This window comes from Asterias rubens, chromosome 3 (genome assembly GCF_902459465.1).
Source record: "Asterias rubens chromosome 3, eAstRub1.3, whole genome shotgun sequence".
Classification (NCBI taxonomy): Eukaryota; Metazoa; Echinodermata; class Asteroidea; order Forcipulatida; family Asteriidae; genus Asterias; species Asterias rubens.
In genome coordinates, this window is record NC_047064.1 from 4,817,752 (window position 1) to 4,843,560 (window position 25,809).

A 25,809-nucleotide genomic window follows, 5' to 3' on the forward strand; every position below is an offset into this window, starting at 1 on the left:
CTTGAAAAAAAACTTTTAAAAACACCTTTATTCATACATCTTAAAGTTTTTGCAGACACCTTAAATTTTCGTAAAGCTTTTAGTTACTTTCAGCACCGGAAAATAATATAGCATTTTTTTTTTTTTTTTTTGTGTTCATCCAAATATTTTTTTTACTTCTGATTATCCCGTCCGAGAAGGTGTACTAATTTGAATGTCGGGGCTGGCTATTCATAATGAGTTGCACCATCATGAAATAAAGTCTATGGACCATTACGTCACTAAACAAACAGGGACGAGCAGTCACAAAGCTCTGTACTAGACTGCCTACCAGTCTACCAAAAGTGATAAGCAATATTCAACATACAGTTGAACTAAACCATGTATTACAACTTCCTCAGACAAACAATATGTATTACATCCAACAGCACACAAACGGCCAATAACTGGATGAATAAGAAATGAGAATATTAATTTTGGTTTTACCCATACACCGATGTGTGTTAGCACTGTATACTCAGTACTTCCCCCGAGTCCTGTGAAAAAAATATCACATGTTACTCGGGTTGGATTCGAACCCACGACCCTTGCAATTCTAGAGCAGTGTGTTACCAACTAGACTACCGAGATTGCCAGGTAGCTAGAGGCAGTTCGAATCCTCACAAATGAGAAGAAATGTTCAGTTTGGATGTGGGAGGGAAAACCCCAATGGGGAAACCCTTGCAATCAGGTAGGGACTGAAAACCCAATCCACATACAAGGCTCTTAGTATGAAGGGGGACTGGAACTGGGGTCAACAGATGTGAAAAGCAGGGAAAAGTGACTTTGCTAAGTAAACCCGAGACGCGTTATTATTGTGCTACAAAACCCAACAACCTTAACAAAAATATAGTTCCACAGACTACCAGCTGTGGAGACGAGATTCTTCATTGTTACTTTCGTTATTCAGACAGGTTGCATTTAGTCAATTTACATGTAGCTTGCTTGTAGTATAGCTCCCAGGACTAAGAATATTTCACATTTTTTCTACCAGTGCATGCACAAAACCGTTACTATTTTTCTTTGTTGCATTATAAGTTTAAGTTTTGTTATTGTTGTAACACTTCCCCAGGTTACGGGGTTAATTCTGTTTTTTAAATAATTTTTTATACAATTCAATACAATTATTAGGTTTCCGATAATTACAAAATGCTGTGAAGTCCAAAGTTATCACTACCCTCACCATGCTTGATATAAAAATATAAACAAATTCCTGGAATGATCATGATTAACGGACTTCGATGTAGGAATACAATTTTCTCAGCGTCCACAACAAACAACCGACTGAATTTGTTCATGAAAAAAAGGGGAATGTTTTGAGGTTGCGTTTTACCTAATTTTACAACAGCAAATCAAGCTAAAATCATCTCACCACCCATCATCTGTCTGGAGGGGAAAAAAAACTACATCATCAGAATACATAAAATAATCAGAGTAGAGTACATACTATAGAATTTGATAAATAATTAAAACCACTATTTATACACCGCTAACCTTTCTAACAAGCCAAGTTATTTGTATAAATTTTTATTTTAATAGATCAGCCTGATTGACATCACCACTACAAATAAATCTTGGTTCTGTTTTTATGGGAGTCAGTTTCCTATATATTACACTGTGCAGTCTACTTTTTAGAAGACTTGCCTGGGTTTAAAAACTCAACCATGAAATTTGACTGCAACAAAAGACATACCATTTGGGCAGACAGAAGTGGCATGTTATGTCCGTACAGTGTGTGTGTACAACGGACCAAAGCCAGAAAGGAGCAAAACACTAAACAAAATTGTCACAAATATACAATATAAATCTACAACAACCACCCCCTCTATTGTATCTCCTACTTATTGTACGCGGTCATATGAAAATATGTATAAAGAATTTGTTAAAAAAGCAACATTTTACTTTGCAATTATATACATTCATGTTCAAAGATTTACCAATTTAAAAATTTTAAGAAGTTGTCTTTTAATTGGAATGTGCTTATAGAGTGAAAGACTGTGTAGAAGTGAATTTCAATTTAAAGTAAAAGCTAACAATGACCATCAGCTTTTAAGCTGGCCTCTTTTTGAGTAGAGCTTGAAATTTCTCAGAAGTTAGAAAATAAATGTGAATTGTCGAGTTGAAACCAATGGTTTATTTTCAGAACCACCCCAGCTCATTTAGAGATTATCATTACATGGTGTTAACGCTAACTTTTACTGCATCATATTTCCACCATGCAAAGTTTAAAATCCTACTAAATAAATCACTGATTACAAAGCAAAAACAACTTCGTAATCAAAAAAGACTGTACAAACTGAGTGGTGGTATAAGAAGAGGATCTTTGAGTAAAAAGGAACAAACGGATTTCAGTAATATTGAGCGATTTTTAAAATAACATTGTGGAAGGAAATGACTATGGGGAAGAGAATTTGGAATTCTGAGGAATTTACGGGTGGGGAACATCATGGAGAAAGCTTACGATACAACAGATGAGTGCCATGTCATAATAGCAGGTCTCAAAAGAAACCGCATCACCCGAAGCAACTGCCGTGGTGCTTTTGCTGTGGAACCCTCTGCAAGGTTACAATACAAATTCAGTTTCATCGTACAGGTGCCCCTTACATTAGCAAAATTGAAGGGGCCCCCTTTAAGAGTGAAAGTCAAGGCCTGTAACAGCATCCAGTTCCAGGCAATTTCTAAAGAAGGAAAAGAAAAACATTTGTATACCAATTTGTAATATAATTTTCTTAAGGTAAGGTTGGAAATGCGTCTTGTGTGATACCCAAGTATAAATTTTGTACGCAGTGCAGTTGGATGCCACCAAGTTGCCTGTAAAAATTGCCTAGTAAGACGAGGCCCTCGATTGACTGTTTCATTAAATCTTTAGAGATTTTTTGAAAATCAGCCGGAATGACTTAGAAGGACGTAAGGGTGGGGGAAGAATTTCGGTAAAAATATTAAAATGTTAGATGGGGAAAAAAAGGAATCTTTAGAATCTTGTGGCTCTACTTTCAGCATTATCCGGGTGCTGCTGAAAATTTGGCGCGTCTGCGGGGCCGTAGTACGCGCTGCCGCGGTTGCGTTTCTTCTGTAGCTTAACGGTGGCGCTGGCTCGTCGTGACAGCTCCGCCTTCTCCTTGTGCCAGGGGTTGGTGGTGGGGATGACGCGCTCGCAGAAGAAGATGATGAGGACCATCAGGATGATGATGGCCACGACAATGATGACAATCACCCACCAGTTATTCTATAATCAAGAGAAGTTCAACTTTGCGTTAGAATTGAGCCACTTTAAGCAAGTGTGTCCATTGAAAGGCAAAGTATCCCTTTGGTTTTTGACACGTTTGATTGTTTTAGTCTCATATAATTACAGCTATAAAGAATTTAATTAACCTGTGAAAATTTATTTCATTTAAAAAGGTAATTGCGTTGTTGAGATATCACTAAAAAATTTAGAGTGGTTATGTCTACCCAGGAAAAATAATCCAAAATTGGAATACACAATCTGAGAAACAGAAAACGTTTGACAGTAATTTTTCTCATAGTCAAATTTTGGGGGAAAGAACTGACACCTTTTTCCATAACCATATTAAAACTTTAAAGTGACAGGATTCTCAAAATGCTTATTACTTTTGAAAACTGCTTACTTCTAACCAAGTTAGATTATTGCCATTCATTTTTAGAGTGATTATTTAACGTGTAGGCCTACCTTTCCTTTAAACCTTTCTGAGTGCAATGGAACACATTCATTTTTGTTCGATGTCTAAAACGCCCACCTCAGCCCACCCTTTAACTTACCGTAATCCAAGTCCAAATGACGTCAGTCAACTGAGCTTCGGTGCCGAAGAAGATCTTCCTAATGATGCTAGCGATTGGGCCGTCCTCATCGGCCAGGCGGCAGGTGTTGAAAGCGTCGCAGTAACCCATGAAGTTGTCACACGTTGATCCGACATCCCTGAACAGAATTTCACCGGATCTGCTTCGGATGTTGATCTGGGAGGCTGAAACGCAAGACTCTGGCTGGCCTACAGAAGATTAGATTAGAATAGATTAGATTAGGAGAGAGTTTATTAGAATACTGCCACATAAAAAATGCATACACATCATATACTAATAATAATAATAATAATAATAATACTAATAGTAATAAGTGATTCTTGATAAGGAGTTTTACATAAAATCTCAAAACGATTGCATCAAATAAACTACAGGAAAATAAACATTAAAACAAAATCAGTAAACGACCAATGAATAGTTGTATTATAATAATGATAACAGCAAAACTTATAAGGTGCAATATCCACTCACACAGTGCCCAAGGTGCCTACATCAATACAACACAACAAAAGTATACACATGGAAATTGATCATGATGACCCATTCACACAATGAGGGGAAAAGAGACACTATGAAGAAGTAAAAAACAATCACTGAAAGCCGAATTATACACTGAATACCATAGTCCCTAGATACCATAAAAACATACAAAGACATATTATAAAATTGGACATAAGTTGAAACACATTATTTAAAATAAAATCACTCAATATTACATTTGTTTATTTTTATCTTTTTCCATAACCACATTCTGGGCAATATTTGTTGTGTTTTTTTGTGTTTTTACGACAAGCCCCAAAAATGTGCATCCAAAAGACTATTATGACAGTAGAAAAAAAGTTTAAAATATAAGAAATAATTTGACATCGTTTTAATAGTCTGCATTAGATCAAAACCTGAATCTTACCTCTGTTTTGGCAGCAAATTTCACACAATTCAGTTGTCTGTGTACAGTGGCATTCTTCAAGGGTGTTGACATCACAGATTGATTTGGTACACGCCTGTAGATAAGACATTGAACAGCCATTACAATGCAAATCACACTTTTATTGTAGCTGCCGCTACTGCCTTACTCTTTATAGGCAGTGGACACTATTGGTATTTACTCAAAATAAGTGTTAGCATAAAACTTACTTGGTAACAAGCAATGGAGAGCTGTTGATAGTCACATTGTGAGAAACGGCTCCCTCTGATGTAACGTAGTTTTTAAGAAGTAATTTTCCACTAAAATGTTTGAATTGGATTTTGAGACCTCAGAATAAGATTTTAAGATCTTGAAATCGGATCTGAAAGCACACAACTTTGTGTGACAATAGTGTTTTTTAGCTGTTCCGACCTACCATCGGAACAGGTGTTGTTTTCGTTGAGATTTTTATTATTTTTATTATTTTTATTATTAATATTATTATTCTTTGTTTCCGCCTAAAACCCCATAGCGTTTGTACAGCGTTTTTGTTCAGGCCCCGTCTCCTAAAGTATGAGGATAAAATAGTTTTAAAAATCATATATCAAATTGAAGCTTAGAACATAAGCTTTACTCTAACAAAAAAAAGTTTTAAAATTCTTAATTAATTAACCACGTGGTCTTCATTTGAATTTTTAATTTGTAAACTTGATGCAGTCACTTTCATGTTATTGTGAAATATTCTCTTTGGTAATACAACACAGTATGTACCTCTATGAGTTGTTGACTTCTTGAGAGGAGTCTATAGTATTTTGTTCCTACCCGCGTTCTGGACACATATACTCTGTACACGCACAACGTACGGAGGTTTAGGATTTTCGTTAGAACGTGCGTTAAATTTGTCCTTGTTTTTCTAACCGCGTTCTGGACCAATTACTCTGTGCATGGGTTTTCGTTAAAACGAAGGTGCATAATTAGATAGGGATTTTTGACGAAATCGACGTCATCGTCAAAAAACCCTAAAGGCATCTAATACATTTCAACCCTACTTAATAGTTATAGGCGTTAGCAGTTCATATTTAGTGATAATGGTCACAGAATCATGAAACGATAATTATTTCGCCGGATCATAATCCCCTCTGTTGATGCACACATGTAAAAACCCACCGTTTTTGCATCGTGCCCTTCTAGCCTAGTGGTCATCAGTCGCGACTACACATCTGAGAATTGCGAGTTCGAATTTCCGTCCGATTTTTTTTTTTTTTAATCCCCCAAAACTAAACATATATTTCTTTTTGTAATATTTAAGTTTGATTCTGTGAAATCAACTTGTAGCCTACTAGATCAAACATCAAACCACCGACCAAAAAAATGTTAAAATTCGTAATTAATTAACCACGTGACCCATATTTGCATATTTAATTGGGAAATCTTTGTAGCACCATATCTCAAGAAGTACACGGCCGTTTAACAGACTGTTTGTAGTTATAGACTCCTTAGGGATTGGAGATTAGATTAATTTTGAAAAACCGTGACCTGAAGTTGACCTCTACTTCCGGGTCAACCGGAAGTAGAGGTCAATATCTCAAGTACTGTACAACCGATTTTCAAACTTTTTAACGTTTTAGACCCCTAAGGCATTAAAAATAAACTTTGAAAAACCGTGACCTCAAGTTGACCTCTACTTCTGGGTCAACCGGAAGTGGGACCATATCTCAAGAAGTACACCGCCGATTTTTAGACTGTTGGTAGTTATAGACTCATTGGGGATTGGAGATAAATTGCAAAAAAACGTGACCTCAACTTGACCTCTACTTCCGGGTAAACCCAAAGTGGGACAATATCAATTTTCAAACTTTTTTCATTTAGAGACTCCTTTGGCATTGGAGATTAGCATTAGGTTACCATTACCCCATGTCGACCTCTACTTCCGGGTCAACCGGAAGTGGCACCATAACTCAAGACACTATTCGACATGTTCAAACTTGTTCTCAGTTATAGACTCCTTGGTCATTTTAGCACATAATCCAAGCAAAAGAACACGGAACAGCTATGTGTTTGTTCACAAACACCTAATGTCTAGTTCTTCCATTAATATCTCACAACTTCGTCGACCAATTGAGTTCAAAATTTCGCAGGTTTGTTATTTTGTGCATAATATGTTGAGATACACCAAGTGAAAAGACTGCTATTTGACAATTACAAAAGTTGTCCAGTGTCTTTAAATATCAAATCTGTGAAAATTTTTGCTCAATTTGCCATCAAAGTTGCAAGAGAAACACGAAAATAAAAAACACCCTTGTCATGCTTGTTGCACAAATTTGTGCGCTCTCAGATGCATGATAAAAGACTTCAGCAGTAAGATTTTAGTATTTGAAAGAGAAATTACTTCTTTCTCAAAAACTATCTTACTTCAGAGGGAGCCGTTTCTCACAATGTTTGATACTATCAACAGCTCCCCATTGCTTGTTACCAAGCAAGTTTTTACCAATTGTTTTTAGTAACTACAAATAGGGTCCAGTACCTTTAAGAATGTGTTCACATTACTATTGCTATTGGTGGAGAGCATGTTGCATGGGGTGTGTATAAACGGCTGATAAAGACATGACTTGAGCTGTTTGAGACTAGCTGGCTTTGCATGTTTGGCGCGCAAGCTAATTAACACCAATTTACGCCAATTTCCAGGCCTAGCTAAGTACACGATCAACTTACCCCACTGCTGCAGACTTTCCTATCTCCATCACAGGGAGTATTGTCAGCTTTGGGTGCCTGGGCACTGCAGACAAAACTATTCCCAGTGCAATGAGGTTAAGGCAAATGATGATTTTATCAGTTAATATTAATAATAATAATTTTTGGGGTTGAACAAAGTATTGACTAGAATGGGATTCGATCCAACGACCTCCAGATTAACATGCCGGCGCTCTACCATCTGAGCTATCTAGCCCTATGTTGGTGGTGTCCCTATTTTGTCAATATCTTTGTTCGGGGGTGCCAGTCAGAAGCCATACAACCGTTAACTGCCGTGTAGCCAGGGATTACACCCAAATTACCCTAACCCTAACCTGGGAAGCGGCAACCAGGGGATCACCTTAAGAGGATGGGTCTATAATAATAAATAGTAAGTTTTTATATAGCACTTTTCACGCCCGAAGGGCATCCAAAAGTGCTTCACATTTATTACCCCTGGCCACTGGGCCTTAAATCATTCCTTAAACCATCTCAGCTCCCTGGGGAGTAATACGGCCTTGTGCAACAAATGTGCTACTCGGCTAAATCAACGACAAGAACCATCTCTGCCCTCACAGGTTCCCATTTTACCCCTGGGTGGAGAGAAGCTTATAGTTAATTGTCTTGCTTAAGGACACAAGTGTCACAACCGGGACTCGGACCCACACTTGCTCATCAAACGCCAAAGCTTAAATCCGGCGCTCTTTACCGCTAGGCCACGACAAGTTGGCATGAAAAATTACACAATTGGTGACCAGTGGGAGAGGGGGAAAAACAAACTCTCAGGTTAATCTCAGAGTTCCTTGAATTTTTTTATTTTTTGTTAATGAGATGTTGCCTTAACTTGCAAGGTCAAACAGCCATTTCTTTTCAGAACTAAGAATTCTGAAAAAATCGACTGTTTGGTTACTCTACAGAATATAAAGCAAGGCAGATTTCTTAAGAACAAAATCTACCTGGCAAGTAGTTATTCACATGGTGTAACCGCAAACCACTTCGGCCATTGGCCGCGATGGAATGTATCCTTATATTTTTGGTTTGCGGTAACACCATGTGTGTATCTACTTGCCAGGTAGAGTTTGTTCTTAGAGAACTATCTTGGTCTCTTGAAGAACTGACTCCGCGGTAGTGCAGTTTTATTTACGATCCTATAAGCTAAAGTAGAAGTCCCAGCCAACTTGTCTATACACATGAACCTTCTGCCCGGGTAGCAGTTAAAAAGCAAGACAGTTCTTTTCTGAACTGAGAAGTCTCCCGAACTTCCGACAAATCTACTGCGCAGGAGTAGAATTTAAACAAAAGACAGTTCTAACTCTACCTGGCAAGTAGATACACACATGGTGTTACCGCACACCAAATATAAATTGGTACCTCACCATGCAATGCCTCAAATCCTATATAGGAATGCATCCTAATAAACCAATTCAAATTGAATCAATAGTTTTAATGTAAAGGATATTTGCACATAGCATTCTGACTGCAATCGGTTTCCTGGTTGCATATGAAGCCAGATGGGTAGAAGTTGCAAGTATCTGGATTACAGCAGTCGCCTTGCTGTTCACTATACAGGAAAACAATCAGATAGAAAATGCATTTGAAGGTTTTTGTGCTTGAGGTTCAAAATAATATCACAAAATTTCACTAATACAATAGTACCAAAATCATAACAATAATGTAAGCCTACATCCCATGCTATCTGAATAAATTACATTTCTAATATTCTCCAAAAGCATATCCGCAGCGAAGTGGCATGAAATAACAATAATATTGATATATAGTACCAAATCCATTTTTTAAAATTTTACTACCTAATTTTAAATTTTAATAAATAGTTAACAGAAATACAAGAAGTAGGCCTACGTACAGAAATATAACAGCAGTATTTATTGGAGCTTGTTTTATTGATGTATGTTGTTGCTGATGTTTGTTGTTGAATAAACGGAGTAGTATAACTCCACATCAAGAGAAAAATAAAAAAATTTAAAAGACCATTATGAAGAAGCAATGATACATATGTGTTCACTAAAACATAAAAACATGATTATAATAATGCAAACAAATAGTGACAGGGTCTGACGTTTCAACCCTAGAAGAGTCTTTCTCAAAAGCTAAAATCCAACAACAAAAATTGGAGATGCATGAATAGATGGAGATTCAGAAAACACATAGAAAAAGCAAAGAGTAAATAACGAATGGGGATACAAAGCCTAGGGGTGGGATTGGAGGGAAGAAATTGCAGCTCAAAAGGACAACATCAAATGATAATAATATACAGTTCTTATACAGCACTTTATCAGCCCCCGATAGGCACTTAAAAGCACTCATTATGCTCGTAAACATTAAGACTTATGTTTATATTATGAGAACAATTCAAATAGCATGTTATAAAGAAGCGATATGACAAGATTAAAACATGCAAACATGAAACTCATAGGATTCACATGCTAATTCAAACAGGGAAAAAATATCTTATTGTTTGTATGAGTTCCAATGGATAAAGTCACAATTCTTGACTAAAAGATGAATGAATAGTCAAGAGTTTATAGTTCAAAAAGAGAGGTTTTTTTAAATATTGCTCATTCGTCACCTCATGAAAATGGTGAAGACTTGACACTAAACAAAACAGTATAAATGACAAATGTAATATTCTGAAGAAAAAAATTTGCGACATGATAGCAGAAGATTTGCCATTAACAATAAGCAATTTTAACCTTGCAAGTCATAAAACAAATCGTTCAAACAACAACATATTTTGATTTAGTAAAAGGAATGAGAAAGACCGAGGACATAGTAAAACAACATCTTATAAATCGTGGCTGTATCCACAGCTAACACATAGAGTTCAAACTGCCTCTAGCCACCTGGCTGGTCTAGTGGTAAGATATCTGCTCTAGCAATGCAAAGGTCATAGGTTCGAATCCAAGTGTTTTTTGCTTATCGATTTTTGTTCACAGGAACTCAGAAAAGTACTGAGTATACAGTGCTTAAAGGAACACGTTGCCTTGGATCGGTCGAGTTGGTCTTTGAAAAGCGTTTGTAACCGTTTTTTATAAAATGCATATGGGTAGAAAGATGTTGTAAAAGTATAATACAATGATCCACACAAACATGCCTCGAAATTGCACGGTTTTCATTTTACCTCGCGACTAACACGGTAGGCCATTTTTGACTCCCATAAATGGCTGACCGTATTAGTTCGCTCAGTAAAAGAAAATCCTTGCAATTTCGAGGCAAACTTGTGTGGATCATTGTATTACTACTTTCAAAACATCTTTCCAACCATATGCATTTTATAAAAAACGGTTACAAACGCTTTTTATAGACCAACTCGCCCGATCCAAGGCAAGGTGTTCCTTTAATACACACCAGTGTATAGCCTGGTGCATGCTTCCTGCAAATGCGAATACAAAGCGAATTTTGGTGACACAATAATTGGTACGCGCTCCATTTCCCTTTGTGACGCAGAGAAATTCGCTTCACACAAAGCATTCGCAAGAAGTATGAACAGGGCTTAAAGGTATAAAACCTTTCCTTGATGGAGATTTGTTTATCTTACCTGCATACACTGGTGGGTTTCAAGGTGCACGCATTAGGGTTCGTATTATCGGCATTCTGCGGAATGCAGCAGTTCGACTCGGGGCATGTGTCATCGTAGCCACAATCGCACATCTCACCCTCCTCCAGTATCTGATTGCCGCAGAATGTGACCGAAGAGCGTTCTGCGTTCAGAGAGATCAATAAAAAACAGAAATTATAACCCCGGCATAAATCTTGGGGTTGGAAGTTCAGGTAGAAATGTAGAGTTGAGAAAGCGGTAACTCAAAGTTGAATCCCAAAAAACCTCAAAACCCTTGAGGATAATCTCAAGTAATTGTTTAATTCTGCATTCCTTTCTTTAAGGAAAAGGGCTTCAGAGATTCATGCCATCATCAACTATCTTAAAGTACAGCTTGTTGGGGGAAACAAATTATCATAACATACAATGATCAATTTACCTAAAATGATCATTGACCAACAGTGATCAACTACCTACAAAGATCAATTAACTACAATCATCACTAGCCTACAATGGTCAATTGTCTACAATGATCAGTAACAAAAAATTATCAATAATTTTACAATGATCAATAACCTACAATGACCAATAACACAAAAACATCAACAATTTTACAATGATCAATAACATCCAATTATCAATAACCTACATTCATCAATAATTTTACAATGATCAATAACATCCAAACATCAATAGCCAGTGATCAATAATGTACAGTGATCAATAAACTGCAATGGTCAATAACCAAAAAATGATAAATAATTTTACAATGTCCAGCAACCTACTCATCGAATCCTCATTCACAGATAAACTTACCGACGAAGCAATTGTTCTTGCTGGTCCCAGCGAAGACAGTCTGCAGCACCCCAGTGATCTCGTTGATGCTGCAGCTTGAGAAGTAAGCATTATTTAGGAGGCCACCGGAGGAGGCGTGAGGAAACATGAGATAGTTACCAGAGCTGCCGCCCGGTGAGCAGACGTTGTTGTTCGCTGGGTCATGCTGGAGGAGAGAGAGACAATTGTAGAATAATAGTTCAATTGATAAATCTATCATGATGATACCCAAGCCTACATCCGTATGGACTGTAAAAGGGGTAACCCCGTTTCAGTCCTAGGAGTAGGTGGCAAGGGCCTCTGGAATAAAACAATTGTAGCCCACACCTTGAAGTGGCCGTCCGGCCTTGTGTTTTTGGCTACTTGCAAAAAAAAATAAAACACAAAAAAACAAAAAAAATCATTTGAAATTTGGTGGGAGGTTTGTGGGAGGACCATGTGGAAATGTCTTTTGAGTTGTGTTGATTTGCGCCCAATCGAGCCAAGCCCAACTGTCAGTGAAAGCCTTTGGACACTTTCGGTAAACAGTATTGTCCAAGGCCCACACTTTGTGTATCACAACTTCTATATAAAATAACGAACCTGTGAAAATTTAGGCTCAATCAGTCATCGGCGTCGGGAGAAAGTAACGGGAAAGGCACCCTGGTTTCCGCAAGTTTTGCCGTGTCATGACATGTGTTTAAAATAAATCCACAATTCTTGATATCGGGAATTGATATTGTTTTAATGTTTTCTCAAAAAGTAAAGCATTTCATGGAATAGTATTTCAAGGGAAGTCTTTCACCATTACCTTCTGTAAACCCTGTAAGTTATTTGTAAATCTGTGAACTTTAAATTTTTGTCTGAACCGAAAGTGTCCTATGGCTTTGCTTTCCAAAGCAGTACTTAATCAGTAATCTAACAACAGAGTCCAGATGATCACAGCACACTCAACAAAACATTGCTACACATGGTGCTACTGCAAACCTCACCTCAAAATGTCATGTTGTTTTTTATTCTCACCCTGAAATCAATATGTTTACTCAGTGCTTTCAATGGCACAATTTCATTGAGCTACTTATAAGCAGGTAATACAGCTTTTAGAAATTTTATTCTAAGCACAAATGAGCAGGATACCAGCCACAAATTGCACTTGTAGAATGGTATTTTGACTGGTTACCTTACCTTACCGAATTTCATAGCGGTACTTAGCAAACGAATTCTGTGCTTATGGCACCCTATAAAGGCAGTATATCTATGGGCCATGTCAGGGCGATAAAGAAGAATATTGCATGTATTTTGGTTTTATCATTATCCTTACATTTGAGCCGAAGTTATGACCAATCTCATGGGCAAAGGTGTTGTGGGACATCAGTGGTGGTACAAACGACCCGTAGTTGTTGACTGTAACAATGCCTGTATTGAGCGTTGAATCTCGACTGGTCAATTTGGGAGAGCAGAGACCTCCTGTACTGCCAGCTGCAGAGAACAGAATGGGGAAAATTAGATAAGACTAAGAAATAATTTGTTGAAGCGAGGAGGACTTCAATGGAATATTTCCCACAAAGTATAAAGCAGACCCCATTAGGTGATTTATGGCTGTTGCTTTCCAGGTTAGGGGTTGTTTTTTATTCCCCTCTTCGTTTTATTTTTTGGGTTGTCCCTCTAATGATGGATTGCACATGATGTCATCGACCGCCATCTTTGATGAGACATGAATGCGTGAAAGGCTTTCATTGGTCGAGAGTTGTGTGCAACCGTACAGGCGTGCACTTTGCCATTGTTTATCATCAAATATGCCGGTCGCTGACGCTATGCAATCCATCTAAAATGGAGTCCCAGCTGTACTCACTAAATTCAGTTGCAATCCATGCAAGGCCCAAGACACCGTTAGCAAAGTCCCTGTTTGTGAATGTGTAGGCCAGGCAGTACTCTTCCAGGTTCCCGACGGAGGCAAGATCCAAGTATTTCTCCACTCCAATAAAATCATCTTTGAACAGGTAATCAACGCTGTTTGTATCCTCATCGGTGAAGACCTGCAAAGTTTAGGCAAGTCAACAAAAGTGTACCACCTTTTCGTTAAAAATCTGCAGCAATTTGGTACATGTACCTAATGGTATGTTTTTTCTCTCAATTTAAGATTTATCCTTAGGCCCACTTACACCCAGACAACCTCAATTTTTCACACCATAAAGTTTGTCTCTTTGCTTTCACAGCTAGCGGTACCTATAGTGCTATCTTTCCTCTCAATTTAGGAGTTTGTCGAGTCGTTTCTTTATGCCTACATTCCCGGCCATATCTCGTTGGGCCCCCCCACCACGGCCCCGTGCCCCATTTCAATGTTGGCTCTCATTGCAGGGTCTTTGCCACTCCCAATCAACATTGAGCAGGGGGGGGGGGGGAATGTTTTAAATGTAACATTGCGAATGGGAGGCCCAAGCATTTTGACTGGGATTGTAGGCCCACTTGCACACAGGCGACCTCAAATCTTCCAATCTTTCAAAGTAAGTTTCTATGCTTACAATTAGTTTGAGTAATAACCAATAGTGTCGACTGCCTTTAAACCAGAAGGGGCCATACTATTTGACCCCTCCAGCCTCAATTTGAATTACAGTGCTTCAGAATGAAAGGTTAATCTAAGGGTGCGTTCGATTAGCTTCCCTGTGTCGACCCCGCGGTGCTCACTCGGGTGAGCCCCTGACAAGAGCTAATCGAACGACCACTCACCCTCTCATGGTGACATCATGCACCTGGGGCCAGCCCCCAAGTGACCCGCTCCACAAGCAGGGCACTTGGGACTGACCTGGGTGAGCCCGTGGAATGACGTCAAAGCTATTCGTACACACCTGGGGCAGACCGGGGTCGACCCAGGGAATCTAGTCAAATGCACCCTAAGATGGCCATAAAACAAACGACGAGATCTTACCCTTATTTTTTTCACAGCAAAGTTGATATTCTGGTATTCACCAAATGCTACTCTAGAGTAGATGTTGCTGGCTGCCTGGACATGCTCGCCAATCTGCTTGATCACAGCTGAACGACTTCGGCCAAACCTTTGGATATAAAAAATGATGAAAGAAATCATTAGGAAGATGGTTGCCCACAGCTTAAAAGCACAGCTGAAATTTTTGGACGTACATTTACAGTATTGGTTCATGGTCATAATTTCAGGGCTGTGATGGGCTGTTGAGAAAGAAAACTGAACTCTGAGCTCAAAGCGCGAAAGTATGCGAGTACGCAAAACTTGCGAGCACGAAGTCAAATTTTTAACATTTATCTTTGGTTTTAAAAGCCGTACTCTGCAATCTGGGGCGATATTTTATGATTATATCTTCATTATTTTTATTTTTTTATCTTTAAAAATGTTTTTTTCTTGGGGGGGGGGAAGATAAAAAAAAGTGGATTTTCTCCATTCAGGAAAAATCAAGACAAATCACAGACCAACATTTAAGAAGAATTAGATTTTGTTTAGATAATACAAACAAAAGATTCACTGCTCAGCATATAATGGACCACGCTATGGTAAAACTGTTTGGGTCGTCTCATGAATATGGGACCATAAGTGTGGCCCATTGGCCGGGGGAAATAAAGTGCGAGCGCCGTGAGCGTCACTGCATGATGGGTCTAAGCGCGACACAAGAAGTCATGTCCTTACCTTTCATAAAATTGAATGTCTGTCTGGATATACAGAGTGCAAGTCTGCGCTGATGGTGCTGCCCTCTTGTGACGAGAAGAGTGCGATGATTTATCACTCTGTAAAACAAAACAACAGAAAAATAGAGGGATTACTTTAATCACTGGTGCAAATTGGGAGGACGTCAGTTTCCATGGAACATTTTGAAGGGCACCGAGCCAATGGCCATAAACAAGGAGGCATTTAGTGGGACAGATCTAGGCAAATACATGGGGTAATTGTGCCTTTGATGATAAAGCATGGAATTTAACACAGTCAGTCAGAGTCTGCTACCAGAAAGATATTTGGCTTCAGGGTCGGCACATATTTGAAATTTGAACAAATACATGCAGAAAAAACAACAATTTTCAAAATCTTTTTAATGGCTGCAATGGCAGAAAAAGATATTACAAGTCAGAGTTCAAGATGGAAATTTCATCTTTCATCTTTCTGTGAAATATTATTTGGTTATACCATTGAAATAGAACCCGGAGAACGCTGAGTGCGTCATTGTGCGTGCGATTCTTTTGTGAGACCATTTTTATTGGCGCGCGTACACCATTTTTGTAAGCGTGTATGTCAAAATATTTTGCGTCCACAGGCCACACAGAGGACGGCCGAGCTCAGCATTCGCCGGGTTCTATTTCTATGGGTTTTACTCTTACACTGATGCGTTTCAGCACAGTACTTTCCCAAGTTTTGTTTAAAAAAATTCACAGGCATCTTGGGTGGGATTTGAACCCACCACCTTTGCCAATCTAGAGCAGTGTCTTATCAACCAGATGGCCGAGATTGCCAGGAACAAAAGGCAGTTTGAATCCTATATTCTAGCAGCGCGTCACACAACAATTTCATAGATGCTAAATTTACATGGACAGGGCTTGATTTAGACACTAGCCCGGCGTTCAATCACTAGTCAAGAGTGCCAAGTCAAAAGTGCGGGCCGAGTCAAAAGTACAGCTGACTAGCCCGACGGGCTGGTTAAGGAAAAAAGTTAGTGCAAGGGCTGATAATACTAAAGAATATTATTTGGTTTACCCTTACTCCAATGTAAGTAAGCAATGTACTATGTAGCACTTTCCCGAGTTCTGTAAAAAAAACTAAAAAAAACTCTATTTTTAAAAAATATAAATAAAAACGGTTAAGTACTGAGGGTAAACAGTGCTGACACACATCGTTGTATATAGGTAAAAACCAAAATTAATATTCTTTATCCCTGATGCAAATTTATCAAAAACGGGTTGTTATACCTCTCCTTGGCTCTTTCCTTTCAACTTATCCTCCTCGTCTTTCAACTTCTTCATCTTCTCTTCCATCCTCTTCTGGATTTCTCCGATCATTCCGCAGCCGCTTCCGCCGGACTCTAAGGAGGAGTAGTCCAGATCCTTGGCCTTGTAGATGACGGAGTGTGTTTCGGGCTCGTCGATGTAGTTGGTGGAAGGCTCCACGGAGAAGACGTCGTCTCCAACGTGGATCTTCCCCTGGAAGAGGCCGTCCGTGATGGAACCGTGGCAATAGCTTCCTGGTTCATCTGTGTTGGGTGACAAGAAAAATCACTAAAATTACAAGCCTCAAAATTTACATTTTAGTGACTTGAAGGAAGGTACAGATTTGGTAAAATGTACAAACTTTTGGCTGGAAGCCTACAGCAGCTTTCGATAGTATGAAAAGTTTTTTAAGCAACATTCTATTTGAAATAATGCTGTTATGTAGAAAGATATTGGTTTTTATAAATCCGAGATCAGGTTGTGTATAATTCCTATCAGGGAATATTCTTCCTTCAGTGACATAATTTGCTTGAATTTTTTGGGGATATATAAAAAAAAACGATCACCTTTTTACTGTATATTTACATTACATGTACATCAATTAAAAAATCAGATGGTTCCAGAAACCTTCGCCTTTTTCTTATATTTGCACTTAACCAGTTTAAGCCATTATACACCTTCGGAACAGGAAAAAATGAAAGTTCACAGAAAGGTTTACAAAAGGTAAGGGTGAACGACTTCCCTTGAAATACTATTCATGAAATGTTTTACTTTTTGGGAAAACATTAAAACAACTATCAATGCTCGATATCGAGAATAACAGATTTATTTCAAACACATGTCATGACACGGCGAAACGTGCGGAAACAAGGGAGGGTTTTCCCGTTATTTTCTCACGACTCTGAAGACCGATTGAGCCTAAATTTTCACAGGTTTTGTTGTGCGATTGCTTTAACTATCTTATCACTGATAACTTAATTTTGACATAATTCTTAACATCCTAAACCAAAAGTCATTGAGACTTCAGTTTGTTACATTTTCTGGGAAATCCTTTTCATATATATGTACATGAAAATGTACTTACTGTACATGTAAGAATAAAAAAGACAATAGTAGACACCTGCCTTTAAGTCTGCAAGCGGTAATTCAGATTATTGCCAAAATGTCAACGCTGTATTTAGAATTACCACTTCCTCCAAATATCAAATACCTCACATGTGAATGCTTCAACATTTCTGAACCCAGAATACTTTTTCATAACAAATTGCATTAACAAAATGTTTAAATTGTATGCAACTGAGGCAATTAGTGCCCAAATGCCAATGTAGTTTTAGTGTTTTGTCCTAAGTGATGATTAAAAAGCACTGTATAACCATTGCTTTTGCTTTTTTGAGCCCTGCAGAAACAGAAAAAAAAATCTCGCAATGCTAACTACAACGCAATCTTTGTCTCTCACCCACACCTCCTTGCAAACACTATGCACCAGTAAAACGCGTGTTTTCAGGGTTTGGCTTTATCTGCATTTCATTTCTACTAAGCATTGCCGTCATTTACAATGCATAATATCCAATCCAATCTCGATCAAATTTATCCTGAAGCAACTCATTAAGCATCCCACGCCCATTGTCACACCCCGCCAGCTTTTGACTTTAATTTCCAGTTCCTGTTTCACCAGAATACGTTCATCTCAGTTCAGGGCCGGAGCTTAACGCGTGAGCGGACAGGAATGCTGACCCACTTCAAGCGAGAATCAATAGACAGACCTTCAGGTCTGTCTGTTTGCTAGGAAATTCCATTCTGACGACCCAAATCAGAATATAGACGTGGTGTTCTGGTTTTAGTACGTATATATAGTAGTTTTTTTGCCGGGTTAATAATCAATGAAATCACACAATGGAAACTTACATGAACAAATAATGATATCGAATAAACAGGCCTACAGTATGTAACTATTTTTTCCACTGTAGGATACAGAATGTAAAATAATGAAAAATTGACATGAAGAGAAAGTAACCTCATTAATCGTTATTTTAGTTTTCAAGTTCAGTTTTGAGGATGCATGAAATCTGATGAAAACTATAGGGATCCACTTTCAATGCTTAAAAGCAGAGAATATTGCTTGAAAAATGCATATTGAGAGCAATTAACCAGTTAAAAGAGAAAATCACAAGATAAAACCGTAGAATGCTCTAGATCGCACAATAGGGCTTTAGACACAGATAAACACTAAGTAGACAACAAATTCCAAAGACCTTGTTTTCCATTTCAGTGTGTTTCGGCAAAAAAAAAAAAAAAAAAGCCAAATTCCCCCATTTTGAATTTTTGTTAGGGAAGAACCCCAAAATCCATTCAAATCCCAGAATTTTGTCAAGTGGGAACTATCTAGATAAAGTGCTTTATTTAGTGTATTCAAGGGGCTAAAACAAAACAAAAATCCATAATTTCCTGAGCCAAATAAAAGGGGGACTGATGAAAGTTAAAGGGAAGTGTACACGTTTGGTAATTACTCAAAACAAATATTTACTTAAAAACTGACTTGGTAACGAGCATTGGTAGTATAAAACATTGTGGGAAACGACTCCCTCTGAAGTAACGTAGTTTTTGAGAAAGGGGTAATTTCTCACTAAAATATTAAAAGACTTCTAGCTAGCAGTCTTTTATTCCATCTGAAAGCACACAAATTCGTCCAACAAGTGTGTTTTTTCTTTCATCATTTTCTCGCAACTTCGATGACCAATTGAGCTCAAATTTTCACAGGCTTGTTATTTTATGCTTATGATGGGATACACAAAGTGAGAACACTGGTCCTTGACAATTACCAATAGTGTCTAGTGTCTTTAAAAGAGAACCAACCTTCTAAGTCTCCGCTGTAAAAGTAGCTGACATCGGGTGACTGTTCCTCCCCATCTGATGTAACAAGTGTAAAGTCAGGCAAGAAGACACTGGTGTCCCGCGTTAACCTCACCTTAAAATCTCTGTTGGGGAAAAAAAAGTCAACATCTTTTGAAAATGTTCACAGGTTGGTTCACTGGTTGTATGGTCTGTTTAATGAAAAGTGGAGCTGTAACTGTAAATGATATGTACACCCCTTTAAAAACCAAGCAAAAATTGGTAACATAAAAGTTCAAGTAATAAACCACAAGGGGAAACTGACTTGGTGCCCAGTCAGTTTCCCTTGCGGTTCATTAATTAATATTTGAAATAGAAAGTCATATCCTCTTACCGGGCTCGAACTTGAAAGTTTCAAAGGCATGCTATTGGATATCTCAGCCTCTTGTTACACTTCATCGGAGTTTTATGCTGAAAAGCTTATAATTTCTGAACTTGCTTTTCTTAAAAATTTTATTTTTTATTAGGCTGTTTTGCCATGGAAGGGCCAAGCATGCATACTGTTTGTACATGTATGTGAACAAGCACTTATCTATGACACGGTACAGAAAAATACTAAATCTCAGTTGTCCTACACTTCAATACTCAATAGAGTTGAAATGTGTTTTTCGCAAGCTTGGGCGAGTTCCAAGGCTACATGTCAGCAGGTTGTATGGCTTCTGTCTGGCACACCCCGAAAAAAGATACACATTGACAATATAAGGACACTGCCAACATTGGGGCTAGACAGCTCAGTTGGTAGAGTGCTGGCACATTCATCCACAGGACCTGGTTCAAGTCCCACTCCAATCATTTTTTCTTTGTTCAACTCTAGTAAAATTAGAAGTTATCCGTCTTTCTACAAATTTAGTTGAATTCCAAGTGTCAAACTTGCAAGTCACAGGGTTGATTAGTGCTGTTAAACCTACATAAAACTTCAGTACGGACCATAAGCCACATAACACCATACATTAAGCCATACTGTTAACATAGCCAGATCATCTAGTAATTAGTTCATCCCCTAAGTTTGACCTTTTGACCGATCCCCGTTCCCAACTACCACAATTAACAAAACCACCACCTAATTAATCCAGACTTTGGTTGCACTTCAGCCTAATTCACTTACGGAACGTCCAAATCCTTTAAGCAGATTCCTATAGTCTTAATTTTAGCACCTGTCCAAAATGTAATGGCATTTCCTTTCCTTTACTCTAAGAGTTCAGCTGACCAAAATCTTAGTCAAAAGTCACATGGAAAGGACTTAGGTAATATATTACACCAAATGGACTCCGGCCAAATGTAATCCGGTCATGACAGGCGTTTGACTGGATGTCAGGTTTCTTGAAGAGCACCCTCTTGTGTTTGATTGTAAAAGTTCAAATCAGCAACAACAAAAAATAGTTCACGCAACAACTTCTTGAATGTTATCCCAGAAATCAGTCATCAATCATATTTTTCCTCAGTGAAGTTGACCAACCGTTCGAAACCATTCAACTTCAAGGGTTGTGTATGGTGGCATTAACAATGCCACCATACTTGAATGAATAGTCAGATAGTCGGCGGGTGTTCTTAATTGATACTTAGTCAGGTTCACAATGTAAATATTTTAAACTTCGTTAAATTTTTTGGGGGGGGATTAGCAAAACTATACATTTTTTGAATCTGTAGATCATACTGAATCATAAAATCAATGATTCCATTTGCACAAATTTAAATATGGTGACCATCTTGGAATTTACTAAAATGAAGAAAATATTTATAATATTTCTTTATTAATATAGAAACAAAAATCATCCAAAACTAAGACTTGAACATATGTAAGATCTAAAGATTCCATCAATCTGCTCATATAAAAATCTACGTTACATTTTTGTAGCATTACCAATCACAAATTATCTCCCAAAAGAAAGGCAAGAAATGTGGAAAAAATTTAGTTTACAAACCTTTGGTGTGCTGTAAATGAGAGTGATACAGTCGGCCTTCCTAGCGACCTCGCCGCTCTTGTGTGTTGTTGATGCACTTCACCAAGGTCATAATTTAATGTCTCATGGTAGCGAATAAAGGGCCCCAATGGTTGTACTAAAGAAAAACAAAAATTTAAAAAATTCATATTTGACAACGTTCTTAAAGCATTCGCACAACATCGGTCAACAGTATATTGTCCATATTGTCCAAAGGCCCACACTTCTTGTATCACAACTTAAATATAAAATCACAAACCTGTGAAAATTTAGGCTCAATCGGTCATCGGAGTCGGGAGAAAATAACAGAAAAACCCACCCTTGTTTCCGCACATTTCGCCGTGTCATGACATGTGTTTAAAATAAACCTGTTATTCTCGATATCGAGAATCGATAATTGTTTTAATGTTCTCTCAAAAAGTAAAGCATTTCATGGAATAATATTTGAAGGGAAGTCTTTGACCATTACATTCTGTAAACCCTGTAAGTGTAAGTTATTTTTAAATCTGTGAACTTTTAATTTGTGTTTTGTTCAGAAAGTGTCCAATGGCTTTAAAGTAAGACATCATGACAAAATACATACAAATGGTTCACAGACTTTGCAGCACTTGCAAAGTGTAATTTTATGGGGCACAAAGTATCCTTTCAGCAAGGTGATGTAACTTTGCATGCACAAAGTGTAACCGTGCTTGAACAAAATGTTAATTTTGCAGCACACAAAGTGCAACCTTGAAGTAAAAATATAAGTTACTAACTTTTAAGGCACAAGGTGTAAGTTTTAAGGCACAAAGTGTACATGTAACAGGCAAAGTATTGAATGCACAACGCAGTTACATTCACACAAATTGCTGCGGGCACAACATCTTAGTATAATTACAGCATGCAGGTACAAAGTCAGGCACAAAATACCCCAGTATGTAAGATATGCAGGCACACTAATTGCAGGTCTCAAAATTCACATTGGACTATAGGCTCGAGGCCAGTCATTTTAGCATCGGGCCAGTAAACTCACATCCGGATATAATGCATGTCTGGCAGTCTATTGCTTTTAAACTGAATAATTATACTTCACTAACCAAAATCTTCAAGTTTCAAATCATCAAGATTCCGGCATGTACCTTGGCAGGTTATCGGATGTGAAACACGGTCCTCAGTCTTGTGGACCCTTTCCCAAATTTCAAGCCAGACTGTATAGTGTGCGCACTTTTTTATACAAAGCAGGCAGTTGCACACACACACACAAATATTATTTGTGCAAGAATTTAGGTTGCAACTTAATCATGAAGGCAAACATACACTGTGTGCGATAGGCCAATGTAGTTTCTATTGAAACTGTTGGTGTCATCCATTTGTATGGAATGTTATTGCATTTTTTTTTCAAGGTTACTTTCCAGCTCAAATCGTTTTATACGTGTCTCACATTACTGTTCTTGATATTGTGGATTTAAAGGTTTGCCCTCAACACTAATAAGTTAGACTACATGTAGGTGGCCGCCAAAATTATCCCTTACCTTTTATAATTGCCTTTTTTAATTTAAGAAAAAAACTTAAAAACACTTACTAATTTACAAAAGTACTAAATAAAAAAAATTAACACAACATACAGTAGGCATAAATAAAATTTAAAAAAATTGTAAATTTTATAACTCGCAGTTGTTGCAGTGGTTTTCAAACAAACAATTTACTTATAAATCATACCGACATGGAGCAAAGTAAGACCAGCAATCACGTTGCTGGGAGCCTGTTTTGGCGAGTGCAGATAAAGTGATTAAATCTCTGACTGATTTTTAGAGAATTGAAAATTCAAACTATAGTAGGCCTACGTTTCCTGTACTTTCGTTATAAAATTAACCCATTTCTAATATGGAATCCTGGAATTCATCATTAGATAAACTGATGTGAGGATCCAGTTGCCATAACGTAACCGGAAACCTTCCTCCCAACGGCGAACCGTCGGGAGGAGGGTATGTTATCGCAACTAGTGAGGATCCCAAGTTATATTATGCTTAGTAAGACAATTCTACCTCCATGGTAAGACTAAGAGAGGGTTGAATTCACTCTACTAAAAGTGAGTCATTATGACTAAATAAGCTAAGAAAAAAGAGATATCTCATTGATTGAGGTAGTACTATTTTATTTCATATCGAATGAAAAAGTGGTGGCGCCATACGGAAACTTTTCCCTAATTTATTAGACCACAAGGAGGCAAGTTGTTTTGTTTGCGAATTAGATTTCAACATTGTCCGGAAACTGGACCAACCAAGTGCACACAGGAATGAGTGATCTAGCGTGAGAGAACTCGTCGTCCAAACTCGAAACGCAAACTCTAAAATCACGGTAAAAATGGAAATAGTTACCTTTAAGAGCTCCAATCTCTGATAACGAGAGAAGAATTATGTTCAAAATAACGTAACCCCAAAACATGGCTTGACAGCACCTATGGACTTCCACTGTGGCCATTTTGAAGAAAAATCCACTTGAAGTTACCACTGCCTCACACAACTTTCGTTTTCAATAGTGTTTACCCATCAGTATCGATACCAAAATACTCATCAATCCCTTTTACCTAATGCTACAGAATCGATTCCTTTCATTGTGTTACGTTCCGTGCATCATCCTTTCACTTTGATTCGATACTACACCGTGACAATACTTGGTATCGACAAAGAGAGAAATGACACATGCACCACATTTAAATAACAAAAGGCAAATTCGGGCAAAAAATGAGAAAACGCCCGACTATTCTTGTAGTCTGAAACCCATGGCTTACATGTATAAATAACAGTGTTTACGTGCAGGGTTTGGATCATAATTTTCTGGGTTTTTTTGTGGCTCGACATGGTGAGTGGGTTGGGCGACCGGTGAGACAGTCCAAGCATAAAGAAAGAGTCGTTTCAATGTTCTATGGAAGAACTTACATTTTGCTGTGTGAATTTGTACAATGTAGGTGGAGGAATCAGTAGAAAATTATTTCAGCCTTCGAGAAGACTCTGCTAGGGCCGGGTCGAAACGTCAGGCCATTATTTGCAGAAAATTATTTTTAACACTGGCGCGTTTTTGATTGTGGACCAAATTGCAGCCAGGCGGCGGGTCCCGATACATTCCGGCGGTGGGGCGGGGCTCTGTCATTATGACTGTGTCATATATTAGTGCTTCTTGTGGTCGATGGTGGTTTATGGGGGGGGGGGGCAGTCCCAAAATCTGTGAAAAGCATATTTGTGAGCTCAGAATCTTTTCGAATTGAAGCTGAGCTTTGGTGGCTGGCCATGCCAACAAAATGATGTTCTGACTTTTATTCGCAATTTCTTTTTCTTTTACAATTACATTTATAGTGTGTAAATTTGAATGATCAGTATAGCACATGTGAGAAGCGTAACTTGAATATGCTATACGGACAGATCTGCACTTGAATTGTTTGAGGCCTAATAATTACACTAATAAAGAGTATTTATAAGGCGCCAAAATCCACAAAGTGCTCAAGGCACACAAGAGGGGAACCACACACAGCAAGGAAAATAAGAAATAGAACAATACACATAAGCGACATTGAACAATGACGTGTTTAACTTTGTCTTGAAAGTATCGAGACTAGAAATGTTGCGAATTTGAAGAGGCAAATCATTCCAGAGTGTGGGTCCAATGGGAAAATGACCTATCTCCCCATTATACTACCACTCAATATTAAAATTCATAAAGCAATCTGTCATAATAATGGGGGCATGTCACAGTTATTGTTTTTATAATAGATGGTTAAATTTCCCTAGTGGATTAGCTTCAGCTTGAGACGGCATCACTTGTGATAAGCGGTCGTCTTGGATGAAACTATTTCAAGCCGTCACTACTGCTGGTTCAAATTGAAGACTAATTTATCCTCCTTCTGTCTTTGGGGATTTAATTCAACATGGCCACCATCCCACCAAAGCCACGTGGGGCTGGTCGGAAGCCGTTCCCTCCCATCCGTTAAAATTCCCTACAGAGCTCATAATATAATAATCTCTACATGAACCCTATTATAAAGACCCTGGACTCCATCATGCAAAATCTGATGAAGACAAGTTGATTGAAATGTTGTGGGTGACTCATCTTGGTCTTTTTATAAGTTGTTGTTTGTTCTGTATGTTTTTGAAACAGGTCTGTTTTTGTTTATGGCGGCTTTGCTGCACTCTTCGTGTGCCTGAAGGGACGGGTTTTCGCACCTAACG

At 38.1% G+C, this 25,809-nt stretch overlaps 1 protein-coding gene across 1 annotated transcript; it reads right to left on the bottom strand.

The window, feature by feature from the left end:
• Positions 1–663: 663 nt before the first annotated feature.
• LOC117288283 (disintegrin and metalloproteinase domain-containing protein 10-like) lies at positions 664–24,105 on the bottom strand. Its single transcript, XM_033769076.1, has 15 exons — positions 23,965–24,105; positions 21,590–21,725; positions 19,632–19,753; positions 16,761–17,041; positions 15,493–15,590; positions 14,764–14,890; positions 13,690–13,873; positions 13,159–13,316; positions 11,841–12,024; positions 11,025–11,187; positions 8,928–9,029; positions 7,451–7,535; positions 4,742–4,835; positions 3,796–4,022; positions 664–3,244 (listed from the first exon to the last, which is right to left on the bottom strand). The coding sequence occupies exons 1-15, from the start codon at positions 24,065–24,067 to the stop codon at positions 2,990–2,992; spliced, it is 2,319 nt and encodes a 772-aa protein (XP_033624967.1). The 5' UTR covers positions 24,068–24,105; the 3' UTR covers positions 664–2,989.
• Positions 24,106–25,809: the final 1,704 nt, after the last annotated feature.

Bases quoted from the DNA above. Each gene is read 5' to 3' on its own strand.
- LOC117288283 (XM_033769076.1), bottom strand. From the start codon at position 24,067: ATGGCCACAGTGGAAGTCCATAGGTGCTGTCAAGCCATGTTTTGGGGT. The intron at 17,042-19,631 runs GTTGGTTCTCTT...CACCCAACACAG, and splicing joins TTACAGCGGAGACTTAGAAG to ATGAACCAGGAAGCTATTGC. The intron at 4,023-4,741 runs GTAAGATTCAGG...AATCTTCTGTAG, and splicing joins AATTTGCTGCCAAAACAGAG to GCCAGCCAGAGTCTTGCGTT.